Below are 20,377 nucleotides of genomic sequence, written 5' to 3' on the forward strand. Positions count from 1 at the left end.
GATAATTTAGTAATGACCTGGTTGGTCAATAGTATGGAATCCAGATTTAGTGATTAGATTTTGAGTTGTAATAATGCTAAGGCAATGTGGACTACATTGGCTTCCATTTTGTCTCAAGAAAGTAATTTATCAAGGATCTATGAGTTATATGTGAAGTTCTTTAATATGAAGCGTGGAGGTAGATCAGTGACAGATTATTTCACTGAGATGAGGGGAGTACTACAGGAGATTACATTCCATCCTTTCACTACGAATGTTGAAGACATCCGTAAGAAAGAAATCAGATTCAAGTAGCCCGGTTTTTGGATGGTTTGGGGCATGAGTATGATGCTATTAGAGCCCAATTGTTGGTTAATGAGGATGTGAGCACTCTTGAGCAAGCTTTTAACAGAGTTCTTCGAGCTGAAGGTGCAGTTGTAAGTAAGAATGAGTCAGGTGGAGCCCTCTCAGAAGCAACTGCTCTTAACCTTCAATCTTCTACTGGTAAGCCCGACGCTCAGTTTCATGGTGGTAATAATAGAGGTAGAAGTTGCTCTTACACAACCCGTGGTCGTGGCCGAAATGATCGGGGGGATCGAAAATGTGTTTATTATAGTAGGACTAATCATATTTATGAGAAATGTTGGGACAAATTTGGTTAACCTACCTGGGCCAATTCTATAGTCACAGATAAGGACGCTTCCTCACACACTGGATCGTATGAGGAAATTCAGCAGTTATTACAACGATTGGGTCAACTGACTGCTTCATCTACTACTTTTCAGACTACCGAGACTCCTCCTTCTTCCTCAGTGAGTGCCATGATGGCTAGTACAGGTATGAATGCACTAAATGTGTCTCGTTCTCCCTCTTGGATCATTGATTCAGGAGCCTCTACACTCATGTTAAGTATGCCCTCTCTATTTCAGTCCATTAAGCCATCTCATTCATATCGTCGAGTTATTTAGCTGATGGATCCACCTCTCCCGTTCAAGGGGAGGGTATAGTTCGTACTACACAAATATCCTTAGATTCTGTTTTATTTATACCAGAGTTTCCAGTTAATCTCTTGTCTATGAGTTATTTAACTAAATCCTTAAACTGTTTAGTAACCTTTTATCCTACTTCTTGTATTTTCCAGGACTTGCAGACGAAGAGGACGATTGGTTCAAGACATGAGAAGGGAGGGCTCTACATGCTGGATGATGTATCCGTTTATCGAGCTGTAGCTCTCACTACTACAAATTCTTCTTACTTGTGGCATCTGCGCTTGGGACATCCTTCACCAGCTAAGTTGCGTCAGTCTTTTCCTTCTCTCCCAGCCGATATTTCATTTGATTGCGAATCCTGTCAGTTGGGAAAGCATCGTCGCTCCAGTTTCCCAATTAGTTCTAGTCAAAGCACCAAGTTGTTTGAATTAGTCCACTCTAATGTATGGGGTCCATGCCGGGTTCCTAGCCCATTTGGTTTTAAGTATTTTGTGTCATTTATCGATGATTTCAGTAGAGTCACTTGGGTGTATCTCCTACGGGAGAAGTCTGAAGTATTTGATGTATTCTTCAATTTTTTCAATGAAATAAAAAATCAATTTGGTGCATGTGTTCATGTACTTCGTACTAACAATGGTATGGGATATCTTAACCATAAATTTTTAGTATTTTGTGATTCTCATGGTATTACCCATCAAACATTCTGCCCTTATACACCACAACAAAATGGGGTGGCTGAACGTAAAAATAGACATCTCCTTGAGGTAACAAGGACACTATTATTGCATATGAATGTTCCTAAATATTTTTGGGGAGATGCAGTTTTAACTTTGTGTTACTTGGTTAATCATATGCCCTCAACTGTTTTGAGTGGTCAAGTTCCACTTCAGATTTTAAAACTCAATTGTAAATTGTTTAGTGTGGTTCCTTGTATTTTTGGATGTACCTGTTTTGTTCATATGCTTGGAATTTCGGTCGATAAGTTGTCATCTCGATCTGACAAATTTGTTTTTTTGGGATATTCTTGTCAACAAAAAGGGTACAAACGTTATGATCCTGTTCGACGAAAAACATGTGTCAGCCGATGTGACCTTTTTTGAACATACTCCATATTTTTCATCATCTATTGAGCTTCCTGTATCACCTAAATCTCCTTCAGACTGTTTTGTTCCTATTGCAATTTTGGATGTACCAGCGTCATCGAGTTCTTCATTGCCTCTTCGTGTTTACAGTCGTCGCTCTCGTACTCCTGCAGTGCTTCCAGCAGTTACCTCTACAGAGCTCTCTTCTCATGATCCAGCAGCTTCCTTATTGCCTGCAAATCCTATTGTCTCTGATTTGGACCTGCCTATTAGTCTACGAAAAGGTAAACGGTCTTGTACTTCTCATCCGATATCCAAATATGTGTCACTTGATTTTTTGTCCCCATCCTTCAAGTCCTTTGCTATGTCATTGTCTACTTCCTATATACTTCGTTCAGTGCAGGAAGCCTTGTGCTCTCCAGAATGGAAACAAACTATGGATGATGAGATGAGTGCTTTGGTGTCTCGGGGAACATGGAATCTATGTGATCCACCTGCAGGAGCAGCTATTGTGGGGTGTCGTTGGGTTTATACTATCAAATATAATGTTGATGGCTCTATTGAACGGTACAAAGCTTGGCTGGTAGCGAAAGGGTATACGTAGACTTTTGGAGTTGATGTCTTTGAGACATTCTCTCTTGTGGCCCGACTTACTTTGATACGTATCTTAATATCTGTGACTGTTAATAAGGGTTGGCCTCTCTTTCAACTCAATGTGAAGAATGCCTTTTTATATGGTGATCTACATGAGGAAGTGTATATGGAGCAACCTCCTAGGTATGTTGCTCAGGGGGAGACAGAAAAGGTGTGTAAGTTGTAGAAGGCTATTTATGGACTTAAACAGAGTCCACGTGCCTGGTTTGAAAAGTTTAATGATGTGGTACTATAATTTGGGTTCCATAGGAGTCATTGTGATCATTCTATGTTCCTACTTAAAAGGAAGACTAGTATGGTAGTTTTGGTTGTCTATGTAAATGACATTGTGTTATCTGGTGATGATCTTGATGTTATTACAGAAGTTAAACAATAGTTGACCACACATTTTCAGACAAAGGATTTGGGCTCTCTCAAGCACTTCCTTGTCATTGAAGTTGCTCGTAGCAAGCGAGGTATTGTTCTTTCTCAGAGAAAATATATATTGGATATGTTAAAGGAATATGGTTTATTAGGTGTTAAACCTATAGACACCCCCATGGAAGTTAATCATAATCTACATGACACCCAGGGTCCTACACTCAAGGATAAAACTCAATACCGACGGTTAGTTGGTAAATTGATCTATGCTATAGTTACCAGGCCGGATATTTCATTTGTTGTGGGAGTTGTGAGCCAGTTCATGGAATATCCTCAAAAAGTCCATTTAGAAGTTGCTCAGAGGATTTTGAAGTACTTGAAGGGTGCACCTGGAAAAGGTCTTTTGTATACTCATAATGGGAAATTGATGTACTTAGGTATTCTGATGCCGATTATGCTGGGTGTAAGATGGATAGACGTTCTACATTAGGCTCCTGTTGTTTTGTTGGAGGTAACCTGATAAGTTGGAAAAGTAAGAAACAGACAGTTGTGGCTAGGTCCAGTGCAGAGGCCGAGTATGGAGCAATGACTCATACAGTTAGTAAGCTTATGTGGATTAAGTTTGTGCTTCTTGAGTTTGGTTTTATGTTACTTGACCCTATGGTTATGAATTGTGATAACCAGGCAGCCATTTTTATTGCCAGCAACCCTGTATTCCATGAGAGAATGAAACATATAGAGGTTGATTGCCACTTCATTAGAGATGTAGTTATGCAGGGTAAGGTTGTAACTCCTTATGTAAAGTCTTCAGACCAGTTGGGAGATATATTTACCAAGCCTTTGGGGAGACGTGAACATGTATCCTTTAGTGGCAAGCTGGGATTGTTTGATATCTACTCTCCAGGTTGAGGGGGAGTGTTAAAATACAAGTTCAGGGGTATTTTGGTCATTTTTTAGATTTTCAATATTACATTTTTCTCTTATAGTATGGCTATTAGATAGAGAATGTCTTATTTTATCTCTAGTTAAATTTTCATTTAATTTAGACATGTATTTTAGGAGATATGTAATTTTGAGTGTTGAGGGGTATTTTTGTCCTATTATAAAATTTCACTTAAACCCTGATTATAAAGAAGCAGGAAGGGCCTTTCTGGCTGGGATTCCAAGGCAGCAAAGCTGCTTCTTTCCAGAAATCCATTTTCTCTTCTAGTTTCTCCCCAAATCACCTATAATAGTAATAATGTCATTCACATCAGAACCTGAAAATTCTTTAGACAGAGTATATACCTCACTAGAATCAGTCATATTGCTTTTATAGAGTCAGAAATCTGTTCAATTTCACTTTCCAAAGTACTTCTTATAGGCCAACTATGTGGGTTCGACCATGCAAAATTAGGGTTAGGTTAAAAAAGTGATGTGTGAACTTCAATCTTCAATAATCATTATACAATTTTCAAATTTCCAAGAAATCAATCCAAATAACCCTCAATTAGGGCTGACATCAGCCTAAACCAAGATGATGCAAGCAAGAGAAAAAGGATAGGTGGCACACATCCCAAGACAAGCATAAAAGACCTTTTTTAGGGTTTAGGGTAGTTAAATCATAGAGAGCTATTCTTGGAACAATAGAACCAGTAACCCTAGGGTTATGGCAGAAGGAAAAAGGAAAAATTGGATTTTTACCAACCAGTGACCAAAAAATCTGAGAAAACCCTTCTTCTAGGTGATCATCTTCTTCAAAGGATGATGAATGCTGACAAAAAGCCTTCTCAGTTGTGATCTACCACTCTGATACCATATAAAAAGTAAGAGTACAGAGGGAGATGAAGAAAGAATGAGAGAGAAAAAGAAAAGAGAGAATGTCTCAAGAATGAGCTGCATTGGGGGTCGTGCATGACCCCCAACCTATTTAATTGAGTGAGTCTTTCTGAATTACAAAAATGCTACATGCCCTTCACTTAAGTGAAACCCTAATATCCTTATATCTCCCATTCTATTTGTCCTATGTACATGAAACTTGGACTACAGACATAATTCAACATAGAGAACAAGATTACATAAGAATATGAATATGAAGATAAGGTGAGATGACCAAAATGCCCCTGGACTGGTTTTTTTATAGTTTTGTTCAACAATAAATCCTCCTATAGAAGAAAAAAAGACCAATTCAATTAATATATCTTTTAGGAAGCTGATGGTTGAAGAAATGGAAGCTTGATGGTCAAAATGGCATGGCTCACTGATGGAAGAAGATAGTCTTGCAAAACAATTGAAGATATAAAAGAAAGAAAAAAAGGAAAGAAGAAAACTAACATATAGCTGTTTCTATTTTCGGAAAGTTGTTGTTTTTGGAATGTACTATATTATGTGACTTTATATATATGGAAGTCAATATGTTCCCACTTTTAATAGCTTCCTAGTTTTTCTATAGTTCCAATAGGAGATTTTTCTTTAGGAAAGTGTTTGGTTAGTAGTTTCCTTTATTAATTGTCAATTTAGGAAAATCATAAAGTTAGTAAGTCCATGATGATCATTGTTCTCAACTTGGTTGTTCTCCCCGTTTACTGCAATAAAAACACTCTTCGTCCATATATAAATATATACATATAGATATAATTATTCATACTTTAATTTATATAAGTATGAATATGTGTGTGTGTAAAAATGGATTATGGACCTAAGTCTGTCTAAGTTAGTGCACTTAGTTTTTAATGTATCCATTAAATTTGAATTGAATGACTTAAAAATTGAGTATATTCATGATTAATTTTTATTTTAAATATTTTTTCTTATTTTATCATTTTTAATGATAAAACAGATAATTGCATTGCTGCTAATATAATAAAGTATATGACATTCTGTTAAATACAAACTCCATGACATTCTTGTAAATATTGTGAATTTCCTAAGGAAGAAGTTGGACGCAGCCAAAGTTGCACTCAGCCTTCTTTTCTTTTCTTTATATATATTGAAATTATATTGAAGTGACCTTTCTGACCATCTAGAAAGCTGCAATCAAGAAGATGGACATGCAAGCATCAAAAGAATTTCTGGCAGAGCTGAAGGTTCTAACACACGTACATCACTTAAATCTGGTTAGTTAGTCTGTTTACCTTTTTTTTAGTGACAATTTTTTTGAATTCCTAAGACCTTTTTCATTGTTAAAATTTCATAGCATCTACACTGTTTTTTCAATTTCACATGCAAAACTTTGGAAGTAGTTTGTGGCATTGGAGACTTTTATGAAACCAAAATTTTACTCATGATAACTTCATCTGTTAGGAACATTCCAAAAGAGTCTGAGGTTGGATCCTAAACTTGAGTGAGACAGGGTTTGAGGTGTTAGGCAAAGTTGGCATAGAGAAAAGGTTAGGATTTCTTGCATAGGAAGAGAAAAGAGAGAAAAATAAACATAAAATAATCGTTGAAGGTGAGATGTTTCTTCCTTAACATGCTTCACGATTTGTATGCTCAACTAGCCCTTCTTGATACAATGAGAATGAAAGAAGGATTCTTAAATACCTTCAAGTTATGATTTCTTCTATGAAACATGTAACCCAACATAACCACTAATTTTCACTTTTTAGGAAACTCCTATCTAGATTACTATTCCTATGCACCATCCAATCTTCTACTGGTAAGCTTGATGGTCAGTTTCATGGTGGTAATAATAGAGATAGAGGTTGCTCTTTCTCTACCTGTGGTCGTGGCCGGAATGATCAGGGGGATCGGAAATGTGTTCATTATGGTACGATTAATCATATTTCTGAGAAATGTTGGGAAAATTTTGGTACTACCTGAGCCAACTCTATAGTTGCCGATAAGGACGCCTCCTTACACATTGGATCCTATGAGGAAATTTAGTAGTTAGTACAGTGATTGGGTCAGTTGCTATGCACCCTCCAGTCTTCTACTGGTAAGCTTGATGGTCAGTTTTGTGATGGTAATAATAGAGATAGAGGTTGCTCTTTCTCTACCCGTGGTCGTGGCCGGAATGATCAGGGGGATCGGAAATGTGTTCATTATGGTAGGATTAATCATATTTCTGAGAAATATTGGGAAAATTTTGGTACTACCTGAGCCAACTCTATAGTTGCAGATAAGGACGCCTCCTCACACACTAGATCCTATGAGGAAATTTAGTAGTTAGTACAGTGATTGGGTCAGTTGACCACTCCATCTATTGCTTCTCAGACTACTAGGACTCCTTCCTCAACGAGAGTCACGATGGCTAGTATTAAACGTGTCTTATTCCCCCTATTGCATCATTGATTCAAGAGCTTCTACACAAATGTCAGGTATGACCTCCTTATTTAAGTCTATTAAACCATCTCATTCATATCATCGAGTTACTTTAGCTAATGGATCCACCTCTCCCGTTTAGGGGGAGGGTATAGTTCACACTATTCCATAAATGTCCTTAGATTCTATTTCATTTTTACCGAAGTTTCTAGTTAATCTCTTGTCTATGAGTCATCTTACTAAATCCTTAAATTGTTTAGTAACCTTATCCTACTTCCTATGTTTTTTAGGACTTGCTAACAAAGAGGACAATTGGTTTAGGGCATGACAAGGGGCTCAACATGCTGGATGATGTATTTGTTTCTGGAGATGTGGCAATCACTACTGTAGATTTTTCTTACTTGTGGCATCTATGCTTAGGACATCCATCACCAGTTAAGTTGCATCAGTCTTTTCTTTCTTTGCCAGTCGATATTTCATTTGATTGCGAGTCCTGTTAGTTGGCAAAACATCGTTGCTCTAGTTTTCCAGTTAGTTCTAGTCGAAGCACCAAATTGTTTAAATTAGTTCACTTTGATGTATGGAGTGCGTGTCATATTCTTAGTCCATTTGGTTTTAAGTATTTTGTGTTGTTTATCAATGATTTTAGTTGAGTAACTTGGGTGTATTTTGTACGGGAGAAGTCCAAAGTATTCGATGTATTTCTCAATTGTTTCAATTAAATAAAGAATTAATTTGGTGCATGTGTTCATGTGCTTCCGGCTGGATTATTGTGGACGTCGTCGGCTCGGCGGGCCGTATTCTCCTTATTTGGGACACTAATACTATTGAGGTGATTGACAACTTTCGGGGAAACTACTCTCTCAGTGTCAAGTTGTGGGATAAGAGCTCGGGTAATATTTGGTGTCTAGTGGGTGTTTAAGGACCTACTAACACAATGCGTGACACCTATTTTGGGATGATCTCCTAACGGTCTGTTAGAGATGGCCTATTCCTTTGTTGCTTGCTGGAGACTTCAATGTGATGCGGTTTTGTCATGAGAAATCACCACCGTCTCAAAGGATTTCTACCTCCATGAGACTTTTTGCTGATTTCATAAGAAGTTGGGACCTTGATGAGATCGTATTATCTGAAAAGACCTTTACTTTGGTCCAATAGAAGGCAACCCCTGGTTATGTCTAAGCTCGACCGATTCCTCGCCAACGAGGATTGGCTTCGGCTCTACAGCAATACAACCGGAAAATTTCTCGGCTGCACAATCTCGGATCATTGGCCGATCATGGTGGATACTCATTTCAGCAGTTGGGGCCCCCTTCCCTTCAGATCTAACAATGCGTGGATTAAAGACCCCACTTTTGATACTTCCGTCCAGTCATTTTGGAAGGAAATTGTTGTTGTTGGCCTGAGTGGGTGGTTCCTCCCGATGAAGCTCAATCTGCTAAAGCCCCTTTTGCGTGCTTGGGCATTGGAGAGCCAGTCCTTTCGGCTAAAAAAGCCGACGCCCTTGCTTAGGTGGATGCTCTTGACTCTGAAGAGGAGTCCAGAAGCTTGACCACCACTGAAATGGCTTAGCGCTATGCCCTTCAAGGGCAATTGCAATCGTTCGCTCATTGCGAACTCGTGCTCTGGAAATAGCAGGCTCGGTTTAGATGGCTCTCAAAGGGGGATGCTAACACTAATTTTTTTCATACCGTCACCATAGCCAGGAGAAGAGCCAACCGGGTAACCTTACTCAACATCAATGGCGAGGTTACCTCGGACTGATCCCTTATTTCTAACACTTTGATGAGTTTTTTTGCAGGTCTTTATATTGAATGCCAGCTACTTCGACCTTTCTTCCAGAGCGTCAACATCTTGGCTATCCTTACGATGGTCGCCAATCTTATTGAGCTTCCCTTCTCTAGACGAGAAATTGAGAAAGTTGTTATGGGCCTTCCTTTGGACAAAGCTCCGGGGCCGAATGGTTTCAATGGAGAATTTTACCAGCATTGTTGGCCCTTCATTGGCGAAGACATCGCCCACATGGCCCACTCGTTCTACTATCAAGGCATCGCATTTAAGAGTATAGGGGATTTCTTCATTGCCCTCATACCCAAGAAAGATGGGGCAGAGCTTCCTTCGGATTTCTGGCCTATTAGCCTCACCACCAGCACCTATGAGGTGATTGCTCATCTCCTTACCAACCAACTCTGGGCGGTTCTTTCGGTTGTCATTCATTAGGGGCAAGGTACCTTCATCAAAGGAAGGAATATTCTGGACTCGGCAATGGTTTGCCATGAGCTCCATCAATTCTTCAAGACTTTGAAGCAGCTCAAATTTATCCTCAAGCTAGACTTGGAGAAGGCTTTTGACAAAGTAAATTGGAAGCTTTTGGATATTCTTTTGGGAAATATGGGGTTCGGAGACAAGTGGAGATTCTGGATTAAAAGTTGCATCTCCTCAACCAGCTATTCAGTACTTCTTAATGGGACAATATGCGGCTACTTTAAGGGAACTCGTGGCATCCGTCAGGGAGCCCCTTGTCCCCTCTGCTCTTCAATGAGGTAGCAGAGTTTCCTCCCTGATTTACTCAACCAAAGGATTAGGGTGGCTTCTCCTCACAGTTGACTCAAAGGCTTTTGATATTCCTATTCTTTAGTTTGCGGACAACACCATCTACTTTGGTGTGGGCACGGTTAAGTTGGGTCCAAGGCCCATCCCAAAATGACTAACCAACTTAGTAAATCTCTTTTCCAACTAATAAACTCAAGATCTTTTGTACTCACTAATCTATGTGGGACTATTCCTTAATACTCCCCATTATGTGTAGGCCAACTTTTGTGGCTCTACAAGTGGATAATTTAGGTGTAGGCCCACATATGAGTACCCACTCTGATACCATGTTAAGTTAGGTCCAAGGTCCATCCCAAAATGACTAGCTAACTTAGGAAACCTCTTTCCCAACTAATAAACTCAAAATCTTTTGTACTCACTAATCCATGTGGGACTATTCCTTAACAAGCACCATGGACCAGATCAGGAAGCTGAGGGCAGTTCTTAGCTTATTTGAGTTGGCTTCAGGTCAGACCATCAACTGGAAGAAAACCACTCTTCTTGGATACTATATTGACGGCCCAGTGCTTTTAGATATGGTGGAATTCTTAGGTTGCGCACTAGAGAGCACATGCGCTACATATTTGGGCCTGCCTCCGTTTGACACACACCCCATGGCTGCACTTTGGTCTCCCTTCATAGAGAAGTTTGAGAAGATGCTTTCCACTTGGTGGGGCAAGCTTCTATCCACAACGGGATGACTTACCCTACTAAAATCATGACTTGGAGGGACTGCCCAATTACCTCCCATACTTCACTCATTGCCTGGCCTCGGTGTGCTCAAAGATTGATGTTATTCGTCAACGCTTTCTATGGAAAGGTACTGAAGACACCTTCGGGTACCATTTGGTCAGTTGGAAAGAGATTTATCAGCCCGGGATCAGAGGTGGCTTGGGCATCCGGCCCATGAAGGACATGAATAGTGTTCTCCTTCTTAAGTGGATTTGGAACCTCAATTCCAAGCACAATGGTTTGTGGAGGAACATGGTGAGATTCTATCTTCATCTCCCGGGCCATTGGTGGAGAGGGGGGGTGCCCCCCGCCGCTTATCCCCGATTTGGAAATGCGTCTAAAAATTGCTTCCCACATTCAAGGCCTCGACCTCCTTCTATCCTGGTAACGAGAGGACCCTTCGCTAGTAGACCGACGAGTGGTGCGGTCCCCGGCCATTGTCTAAGGACTACCCGGGGCTAGCAAGGATCACTATGTATCTATCTTACTCGGTGATCGACTCATGGAGTAATCAGTCTTGGAGCCTCCTCTTTCGCCGTGATTTGAATGATGATGAAGGTAGTGCCTTCTGCTCGCTTCTTTCCAGCCTCAACAACATCGTCATTCAGGATAGGGTGCACGATAAATTGATCTGGAATCCTAGCATTAACGATATCTTCTCGGTGGTCTCAACTTATTCCCATATCAGAGAGGACGACCCCAATATATCTGAGCACAAGGAAAATCTTGCATGGAAGCTCTCAATGACCAAAAAGATAATTTTTTTCATATGGACAACCATTAGGGAGCAAATCCTCATAGCAGACAACCTTCAAAAGAGGGGGTTTACCGTCCCTGATAACACTTGCCCTCTTTGTGGTGTTTGCGAGGAGTTTGTTCGGCATATTCTCCTTCATTGCAGGTACTCGTGGCAAGTATGGATGGCGATTTGCAAGAAAATTGGTATTCAGGTGGGCCTTCATCAAGACCTTTTCGGCACCTTTCAGATGGTATTGAGGACACGTTTGCCAAGAATTGGTAAGCTGCTTCTCTCTGCATACCTTGCCCTATTCCGTGGTTTCTTTGGTTGGAGCGAAACAATCGGAGGTTTAACCCCAAATTCAACAACCTAGAAAACATTATCTCTTGTGCAGTGGGTTGGTTGCATACCATGAAGGAATTTGCCCCTCAAGAGGGAATATCCCTTCTCTTGAATTGGAGTCTTCTGGCTCATATAGTGGGTCCTCAAAAGTGTCGGCCATGGCCGAATGGGAGCCTCCCCCTAACGACTGCATAAAGTTAAATTTTGATGGAAGTGCCTTGGGGTGCCCAGGACCAGTTAGTGTTGGTGGAGTCTTCAGAAATCACAGAGGAGAGACTAGTAGAAGTGACTGCCCTTCTCCATGGGTTGGAAATTTTCAAGGACCGTCTTCGCGGAAAGCTGATGATGGAAGGGATTCTAAAGTTGTTATTAGTTGGTGCTCCAGCACGGCCTCCCCCCCTGTGGCAACATTGGCTCACCATTTCTTCCATAGGAGACATTGTATATTCTATTTCTTGTCCATGGATTCACATTCCTACGCAGCCAATTCCTTGGCTGATAGGCTAGCTAAATTTGGAACATCCCAGCAATCTCTCATTGTTTGGGACGGTTTCACCCCCTTGTAATTTTTCTCTTTTGAGCCTTTAATATAATCCAACATTCTTTCACTATATATACCCCTTCACCACCAACCGTGCTTTGTATAGTTCAATAGAGCCATCAACATTATAAATAAATAAATAAATATATATATATATATATATATATATATATAAAATGTTGATGGCTCTATTAAACTATACAAAGCACGGCTGGTGGTGTAGGGGTATACCCAGACTTTTGGAGTTGATGTCTTCGAGATATTCTCTCTTGTAGCCCAACTTACGTCGGTACGTATTTTAACTTATGTGATTGTTAATAAGGGTTGGCCTCTCTTTCAATTTTATGTGAAGAATGCATTTCTATATGGTGATCTACATTAGGAAGTGTATATAGAGCAACTTCTTAGGTATGTTGCTCAGGGGAAGACAGGAAAGGTGTATAAGTTGCAGAAGGCTATTTATGGACTTAAACAGAGTCCACGGGCCTGGTTTGAAAAGTTTTAGTGTTGTGGTACTACAATTTGGGTTATATAGGAGACATTGTTATCATTCCATGTTCCTACTTAAAAGGAAGACTGGGGTGGCGGTTTTGGTTTTCTATGTAGATGACATTGTTATCTGGCGATGATTTTGATGGTATCACAAAAGTTAAGCAATATTTGGCCACACATTTCCAGACAAAGGATTTGCACTCTCTCAAGTACTTCCTTGGTATTGAAGTTATTCATAGCAAGCGATGTATTGTTCTTTCTCAAAGACAATATATATTGGATATGTTATATGAGTATGGTTTATTAGGTGCTAAACCCATAGACACCCCCATGGAAGTTAATCATAATCTATATGACACAGGGTCCTACACTCAACAATAAAACTTAATATCGACGATTAGTAGGTAAACTGATTTATGCTACAATTACCAGGCCGAATATCTCATTTGTTGTAGGAGTTGTTAGTCTGTTCATGAAAAATCCTCAGAAGTCCATTTAGAAGCCGCTCAGAGGATTTTAAAGTACTTGAAGGGTGCACTTGGATAAGGTCGTCTATATACTCAGAATGGGAAAGTTGATGTACTTGGGTATTTTGATGTCGATTATGCTGGGTGTAAGATGGATAGACATTCTACGTCAGACTTTTGTTGTTTTGTTGGAGGCAACTTGGTAAGCTGGAAAAGGAAGAAACCGAAAGTTGTGGTTAGATCTAGTGTAGAGGTTGAGTATCAAGCAAGATTGACACAGTTAGTCATCTTATGTGGAATAAGTCTGTTCTTCTTAAATTTGGTTTTACATTACCTGACCCTATGGTTAGGAATTGTGTTAACCAGACAACCAATTTTATTGCTAGCAACCCTGTATTCTATGGAGTACGAAACTTATAGAGGTTGACTGCCACTTCATTAGAGATGCAGTTATGAAGGGGAAGGTGGTAACTCCTTATGTAAAATCCTCAGACCAAGCCTTTCGGAAGACGTGAACATGTATCCATCAGTGACAAGTTGGGATTGTTTGATATCTACTCTTCAGTTTGAGGGTGAGTATTAAATATCAGTTCAGGGGTATTTAGGTTATTTCTTACATTATATTTTTCTCTTATAGTATGGTTGTTAGATAGATAATGTCTTATTTTATCTATGGTTCAATTTTCATTCAATTTAGACAAGTATTTTAGGAGATATGTACTTTTGAGTATTGGGGGGCATTTTTGTCCTTTTTTAAGAATACTTAAACCTTGATTAAAAAGAGGGATGACATGCTTTTCTGGCACTTTCTCCAAGGCAGCAAGGCTGTTCCTCTTCCTGGTCTCCTTTTCTCCTTTTTTCTTCTATTCTCTCCCCAAATCTCATATTTTTCATGTACCTTTATGTTATCAAATTCAGCACCCAAACCATCAAAAAATTTGCCACTTTGGAGCTGATTTTGCTGTTTCCTGAGTTCTCATTCATCCATTGTAAATGGATGATAAACATTTATTTCCTGCTAAATACCTAGAAAGGAACTATAGTATTCTGCCATTGTCCTGTTGCCTCGCTTCAAACCAAAGAAGTCTGTATATAATTCATACACCCTAGAAAGATTGCTCTCTTGAGCATACGAAACTTCTAGAGACCGTCACATAGCTTCAATAGTCTCAAAATTCATAACTTGATTCCGAAGAGAAGAATCTATGCTATTGACAATCCAATTCATAATTTGGCGGTCTTCTACTTCCCAATAATCATCTTGAGGGATAGGAGGATCAACCGTAATAAATTTTCAGTTTTTTTCTACCTTTTAAATATATTTGAACAGATTTGGCCCAATTGAGATAATTATCACCATTCAATTTATCCGAAGTGATAGTGATAATATTTTTCTCATCAAAACTCAGTAGTTTCTTTAGATGGAGAGTAAACTTCACCAGAATTAGCCATAACATGTATATATAAACACCAAACAGATCAAATAAATTTTCCAAGAAATTCAATACAGCCAAGGTGGGCCCCACCATGCAGAATTAGGGTTAGGGCAGTTACTGTAATGTGCCTAGGTCAAAACACCAGAATTCCAGCGTAAATGTCAAATTTTAGATCAAATAGTTCAAAAAAGCATCAAATAGGCTTGACGTCAGCAAAGATAAGTAGGGAGGTTGCACACATCCCAATATCAGCATAAAAAAACCCTTTTGGGCTGTTTAAAACATCAAGATCTGTTCTAAGAACAACAAAGCCAATAACCCTAGGGTTATGGTAGAGAGGAAAAGGGAAAAAAAAAATGGATTTTTACCAACCAGTAGCCGAAAAACCTGAAAAAGATCCCTTTATGTAGACGTATGCTTCAAAAGATGAAAAAGACTAACAAGGAACCTTCCCAGATGTGATCTACTGCTTTGATACCATGAAAAAAGTAAGTAGAGAGAGAGATGGAGAGAATGAAAGAGAAAGAGAGTGGAGAGAAGAAGCTCCAAAAAGCGAGTTATGTTGGGGGCCGTGCACAACACCCAACCTATTTATTAAGTGAAACCTTAATCTCCTGATATCTCCTATTCTACATATCTTATATACATGAAAATTAGACCATAGACATAATTCAACATGAGGAACAAGATTACTTCAAGATATATGAATAAGAATAAAGTGAAATGACCAAAAAGCCCTTGTACTGAGTTTTCAACATTTACAATTAAAGATAATGTTGAAGGTACAATGGAGCACTATAAGGCATGACTGGTTGTTGTAGAATACATACCAACTTGTGGGATTGATGTCTTTGATACATTTTCTCCTATAGCTAGAATGAGTATTGGTTGGTTTTTATTAATTAGACATTGAAAATGTCTTTTTATATAGCGATCTATAGGAAGAGGTTTATATGGAGTAACTTCCTAGATACATTGCTTAGGGGGAGAAGGAGAAGGTGTGTAAATTGAATAAAGCCATTTATAGATTGAAGCAAAGTCCCAGGGTGTGGTTTGACAAATTCCTTAAGAATGTAAGGTCCTTTGGTTTTTTTTAAAAATAACTAAGATCATTTTCTAATTGTTTTTCGCCGATCTTTTTGTGTTATTATTTTGGTTGTGTGTGTGGATGATATAGAGTTATCTCATAGAGATATTAGGGGGTTGAGGAAGTAAAGGAGTTTCTTTGGGTACAATTTTAGACCAAAGATTTGGGATCTCTCAAATATTTGTTGGGCATTGAGGTTCCTAAAAGCAATGAGGATATAGTGTTATCCCAACAGAACTATGTTGATGACATGCTGCATAAATATGGGTTGTTAGGAGTTTAAGTAAATCAAGCAGAAGTAAATTGAATGAGATATTATCACTATCACTTTGGAGAAATTATTTGGGTTAACTCGAAGAGACCCATAGAAGTAAATCGTAATCTCTTTAATGATGAAAATCCCTTACTAAAAGCCAAGACAATGTATAGGAGACTAGTTTGTTAATTGATTTATGTGACAATGACCAGATTGGATGTTTCTTTCTTATTTGGTGTTGTGAATTTATGGAGAGTCCTTACAAGGTTTAGCTTGAGTCAACCCAAAAGATTTCTCGTTATTTGAAAGGAGCTCATTTAAAGGGTTGTTCAGTGAGCCATATGTACAAGCAGATGTTGTAGGATATTCCGAGGTTGATTATGCTGGTTCCAAGGTAGATAGAAAGTCCACTATGGAATTTTTTGTGTTTGTTGGAGGAAATATCATAAGTTGGAAAAGAAAAAAGAAGAACGTTGTGGCTAGATCTAGTGTGGAGGCAGAATATACCATGCTATGGCTCATATTGTGAGTGAGTTTAAGTGGATTAAATCAGTCTTAAAAGAATTTGGACTTGACTTGAAGGATCCAATGGTGTTAAAGTGATGACCAAATAACAATTTTGTACTGCCAGCGACCCTGTATTTCATGAGAGGATCAAACATATAGAGGTTGACTACCCTTTCTTCCGTAATGTTGTGATGAGTGGGAGGTTCATTACTCCATATGTCAAAGTCCACAGATCAAATTTGGAGATGATTCTACAAAGGCCCTGGGAAGATGAAAAATTGATAATTTTTTAAACAAACTTGGGTTTTTTTATGATATATCCCAGCTTGAAGGAGAGTGTTAATGTTCAAGCGTATTTTAGTCATTGCCTAATTGGGTACTGAGACATTAAGGTTGTCTTTGTATGAGTATAGTGGTGAAGATGTGATTTTTACTTTGTTTTTTGGCGGTTTATTGACTTCTGTAGACGTGTAAGTTATGAGTATAGTGGTCTTTTTCTAGTGACTAGTACAAAAATAGTCAGTTTACTGTCCTCTTCAAACCAGTCTCTGTTCACTATGTGAACAAGGTGTGGGAGCTGAAGGTATGTTTTGGCATTTTGGCCAGGTCACATGAAGACCTTGGTTGAAAGTGTTAGAATGCTTCTCTATCTCCTCTCTATTTTCCTCTTTTCTTCTCTTCCAATCCTCTCAATCTTGCAACTTTACAGAAAGATTGGACCAACTGCAATTCGTCTCCATTTGTCCTCATCCTATTGGCAAATATATAATATTTAACCTAAGCCCGACTGGTCCTCAGCCTGGTGCTATGATCTGGCACTGATAATGATCACCAAGTTCTGTTTTGTTTGTTACATCTAAGTGACATTTAATCATTGTGTATCATTTTTTATGTGTTTTGTTCTTTTCAATAGAACGTCCATTTAAAGAACTATTCATGAATTACTTTATTGTTCAATTTTCAACATTCAGTTCTCTTATTTGCGTACATGGTACATTTTTTATGATAATTTTTACATCTTGGTGATCCTTTTGATTGTTTTTAGCTTTTACTGTTATCTTTAATAATTAATTGTCGAGTTCATTTTTTATGATAATTTTCACATCTTTGTGATCCTTTTGATTGTTTTCAGCTTTTACTGTTATCTTTAATAATTAATTGTGGAAATCTAGGTGCGTCTGATAGGATTTTGCACCGAAGGTTCATTATTCCTGGTCTACGAGTTCATTGAAAATGGGAACTTAAGCGAACATTTGCATGGCTCTGGTAAGGATCTTTGGTTAAATGTAATATGCTTCCTTCTAGTGTCTAAATTTTTTTTGCTTCTAGGCAGGGATCCATTGTCATGGGCTGCCCGAGTGCAAATTGCTCTTGATTCAGCCAGGGGTCTGGAATATATACATGAACATACAGTTCGAGTTTATATCCATCGTGATATCAAATCAGCAAACATTTTGATAGACAAGAATTTCCGTGGAAAGGTTTTCTCTCTCTCTCTCTCTCCCTCTTTCTCTCTCTATTTGTCTCTGATGGGTTCTCATCCTTACGTAAAGTGATTTCTTTTAGGTAGCAGACTTTGGGTTAACAAAACTGACCGAAGTTGGAAGTACATCATTGCCAACACGTCTTGTTGGAACGTTCGGATATATGTCTCCAGAGTGAGAACACCAGCTTCATTATGTTGAAAAACATTTCGCTTACGTTAAGATAAAGTTGATGGATTGGATTTTTCCCCCCGTTTTTTTCTTGCAGATATGCTCAATATGGTGATGTTTCTCCAAAAGTAGATGTCTATGCTTTTGGGGTTGTGCTTTATGAACTTATTTCTGCTAAGGAAGCTGTTGTAAAAATGGATGGATTAACCACTGAATCAAAAGGACTCGTTGCTCTGGTTAGTTAGTCTTCCCTCAATTCATCCCCATTATATCAATAAAAACAACTATTTAAATTCATCAGTTCAAAGCAATTCACTTTATTTCACCTGGTGCTGCAGTTTGAAGATGTTATCAACCAGCCAGACCCACGCATTTATCTTCCAAAACTAGTGGATTCTAGACTTGGTGATAAATACACTCTTGACTCAGTTCACAAGGTGAATGGAAAGCTTGCTGGATGTGCATAGTAAGGTCATTTTGGTCATCATAATAGTAATTTATTTTTTGTTGCAGATGGCTCAGCTTGCAAGGGCTTGCACACAAGAAAACCCCCAACTGAGGCCAAGCATGAGATCCATTGTTGTTGCATTAATGACATTGTCTTCCACAACTGAAGATTGGGATGTAGGCTCCTTTTATGAAAATCAAGCTCTAGTGAATCTAATGTCAGGGAGGTAGAATCGTTTCCTTTACATGGTTTTCAACAGAAACCAATGTGAAACTGTGCATTTTTGGATTAATGTTATTTGTAAATGGATTAAGGGAACCAAAAGCAAGTTTTTTATCTATCGTTCTTTCGATTATTGTAAATTTTGGCAATTGTCAATCAATAATTGTTTTTGTGAGAAAAAAAAGGAAGACAGCAAACAATTGTGTATTAGTTCATTCTCAAGTCGTGCCAAATGATTTCTCCATGTAATTCAGTGGACTTTAGACAGAGGTAGTGAAAAACTGTGTCTAGTTAGCTGCTAAAAAACATCTTTTTGGCTCTATGTTGGATAGCTTAGCTTGTTGATATAAATCTATGTAAAAGTTATAAATTGGTTGTTGTGGTCAATTACATTGAATAAATACCTTGTGTGTAAAGCATTATAATTGGCCATTGTGATTATTTATTGTAGATATCGTTTGATATCCACAACATAGTGATTTGAGATGCAAACACCTTGGGTGTAGATTAATAATATGTGGAAAAGATTGTAAACCAATATAAATTCAAACATAGTGATTTGAGATGCAAACACCTTGGGTGTAGATTAACAATATGTGGAGAAGATTGTAAACCAATATAAATTCATCTGTGTTCAATGTGTGATTGATGACATGCTTTCAATTTGATTTAGAAATTAATTTTGCACATTGAATTATTCAAAAGCGTGAACACATAAGCTTAAGTAAAAGGATTTGAAAAAAAAAAATTAACAAACTTATTCACCTTCCTACCCCCTCGTTTGTTCCTCGTGAGACCAAACATTCTCTCTTCTCTATAGAGAGAAGCAAACGCGGGGAAAGGAGATGAGAGATATTAGTTTTTTTCTTTGTTATGAAAAGGTGAGAGAACCCTTAGGGAGGGTTAGTGCACTTTGTAAGTACTGGGGGAAAGTGGGAGGGAAAGTGAAGTATTTTCCCCAATGAAAGTGAGAGGGAAAGTAAAGAGGAGAGATATTAGTTTTTTTCTTTGTTAATGAAAAGGTGAGAAAACCTTTGTTTGTGTTAGTGCGCGCAACGAAATATGCAGTGTAAAATACTTGTTTGTGTTAGTGTGTATAATGTAAAGTGCAGTATAAAATACTTGTTTGCGATAGTGTACACAATGAAAAGTGCGGAGTAAAGTACAAATAGATTATTTATTAAATAAAATATTTTGATATATCTGACTTTTAGAAAATTAAATTAATATTAGTTAATAAATAAAATATATGAAATATAAAAATTAAACGAATGTTTACTTTTATATTATTAAAACTGTAATCAAATTGTAATTTTGTAATATCTAAATATGAAATAATTAGATAAAAAAAGATATTATAAAATAGTTATTAAATTAATACATATTAGTAATATCAAAATAATATTAATTTTGATGGCTTGAAATATAATAGTCAATAATTTTGCTACATTTGAATTACTAATACATCTCGAAAATACGATACTTTTGCAAATTGTATAGCAGACTCCCTCTTATATTCCATCCACTTGATGCTCCCATAGAACCGACTTCACAT

The 20,377-nt window shown here is 38.1% G+C and overlaps 1 protein-coding gene across 2 annotated transcripts in view; it reads left to right on the forward strand.

Moving 5' to 3' along the window:
- LOC137952904 (chitin elicitor receptor kinase 1-like) overlaps positions 1-19,229 on the forward strand; it is a 37,671-nt gene extending 18,442 nt beyond the window's left edge. For both annotated transcript variants that reach the window (XM_068800011.1, XM_068800012.1), the window contains 7 exons: positions 6,070-6,159; positions 17,670-17,763; positions 17,827-17,978; positions 18,064-18,155; positions 18,250-18,388; positions 18,491-18,589; positions 18,666-19,229. In XM_068800011.1, the coding sequence (XP_068656112.1) occupies positions 6,070-6,159; positions 17,670-17,763; positions 17,827-17,978; positions 18,064-18,155; positions 18,250-18,388; positions 18,491-18,589; positions 18,666-18,830 (831 nt within the window). In that variant the 3' untranslated portion in view covers positions 18,831-19,229. The remainder of the gene's footprint in view (positions 1-6,069; positions 6,160-17,669; positions 17,764-17,826; positions 17,979-18,063; positions 18,156-18,249; positions 18,389-18,490; positions 18,590-18,665) is intronic.
- Positions 19,230-20,377: the final 1,148 nt, after the last annotated feature.

Source organism: Aristolochia californica, unplaced genomic scaffold (assembly GCF_029961685.1).
Source record: "Aristolochia californica isolate CCGP_79_NKW_82.1479 unplaced genomic scaffold, dmAriCali1.0.hap1 SCAF_16, whole genome shotgun sequence".
Lineage (NCBI taxonomy): Eukaryota > Viridiplantae > Streptophyta > Magnoliopsida > Piperales > Aristolochiaceae > Aristolochia > Aristolochia californica.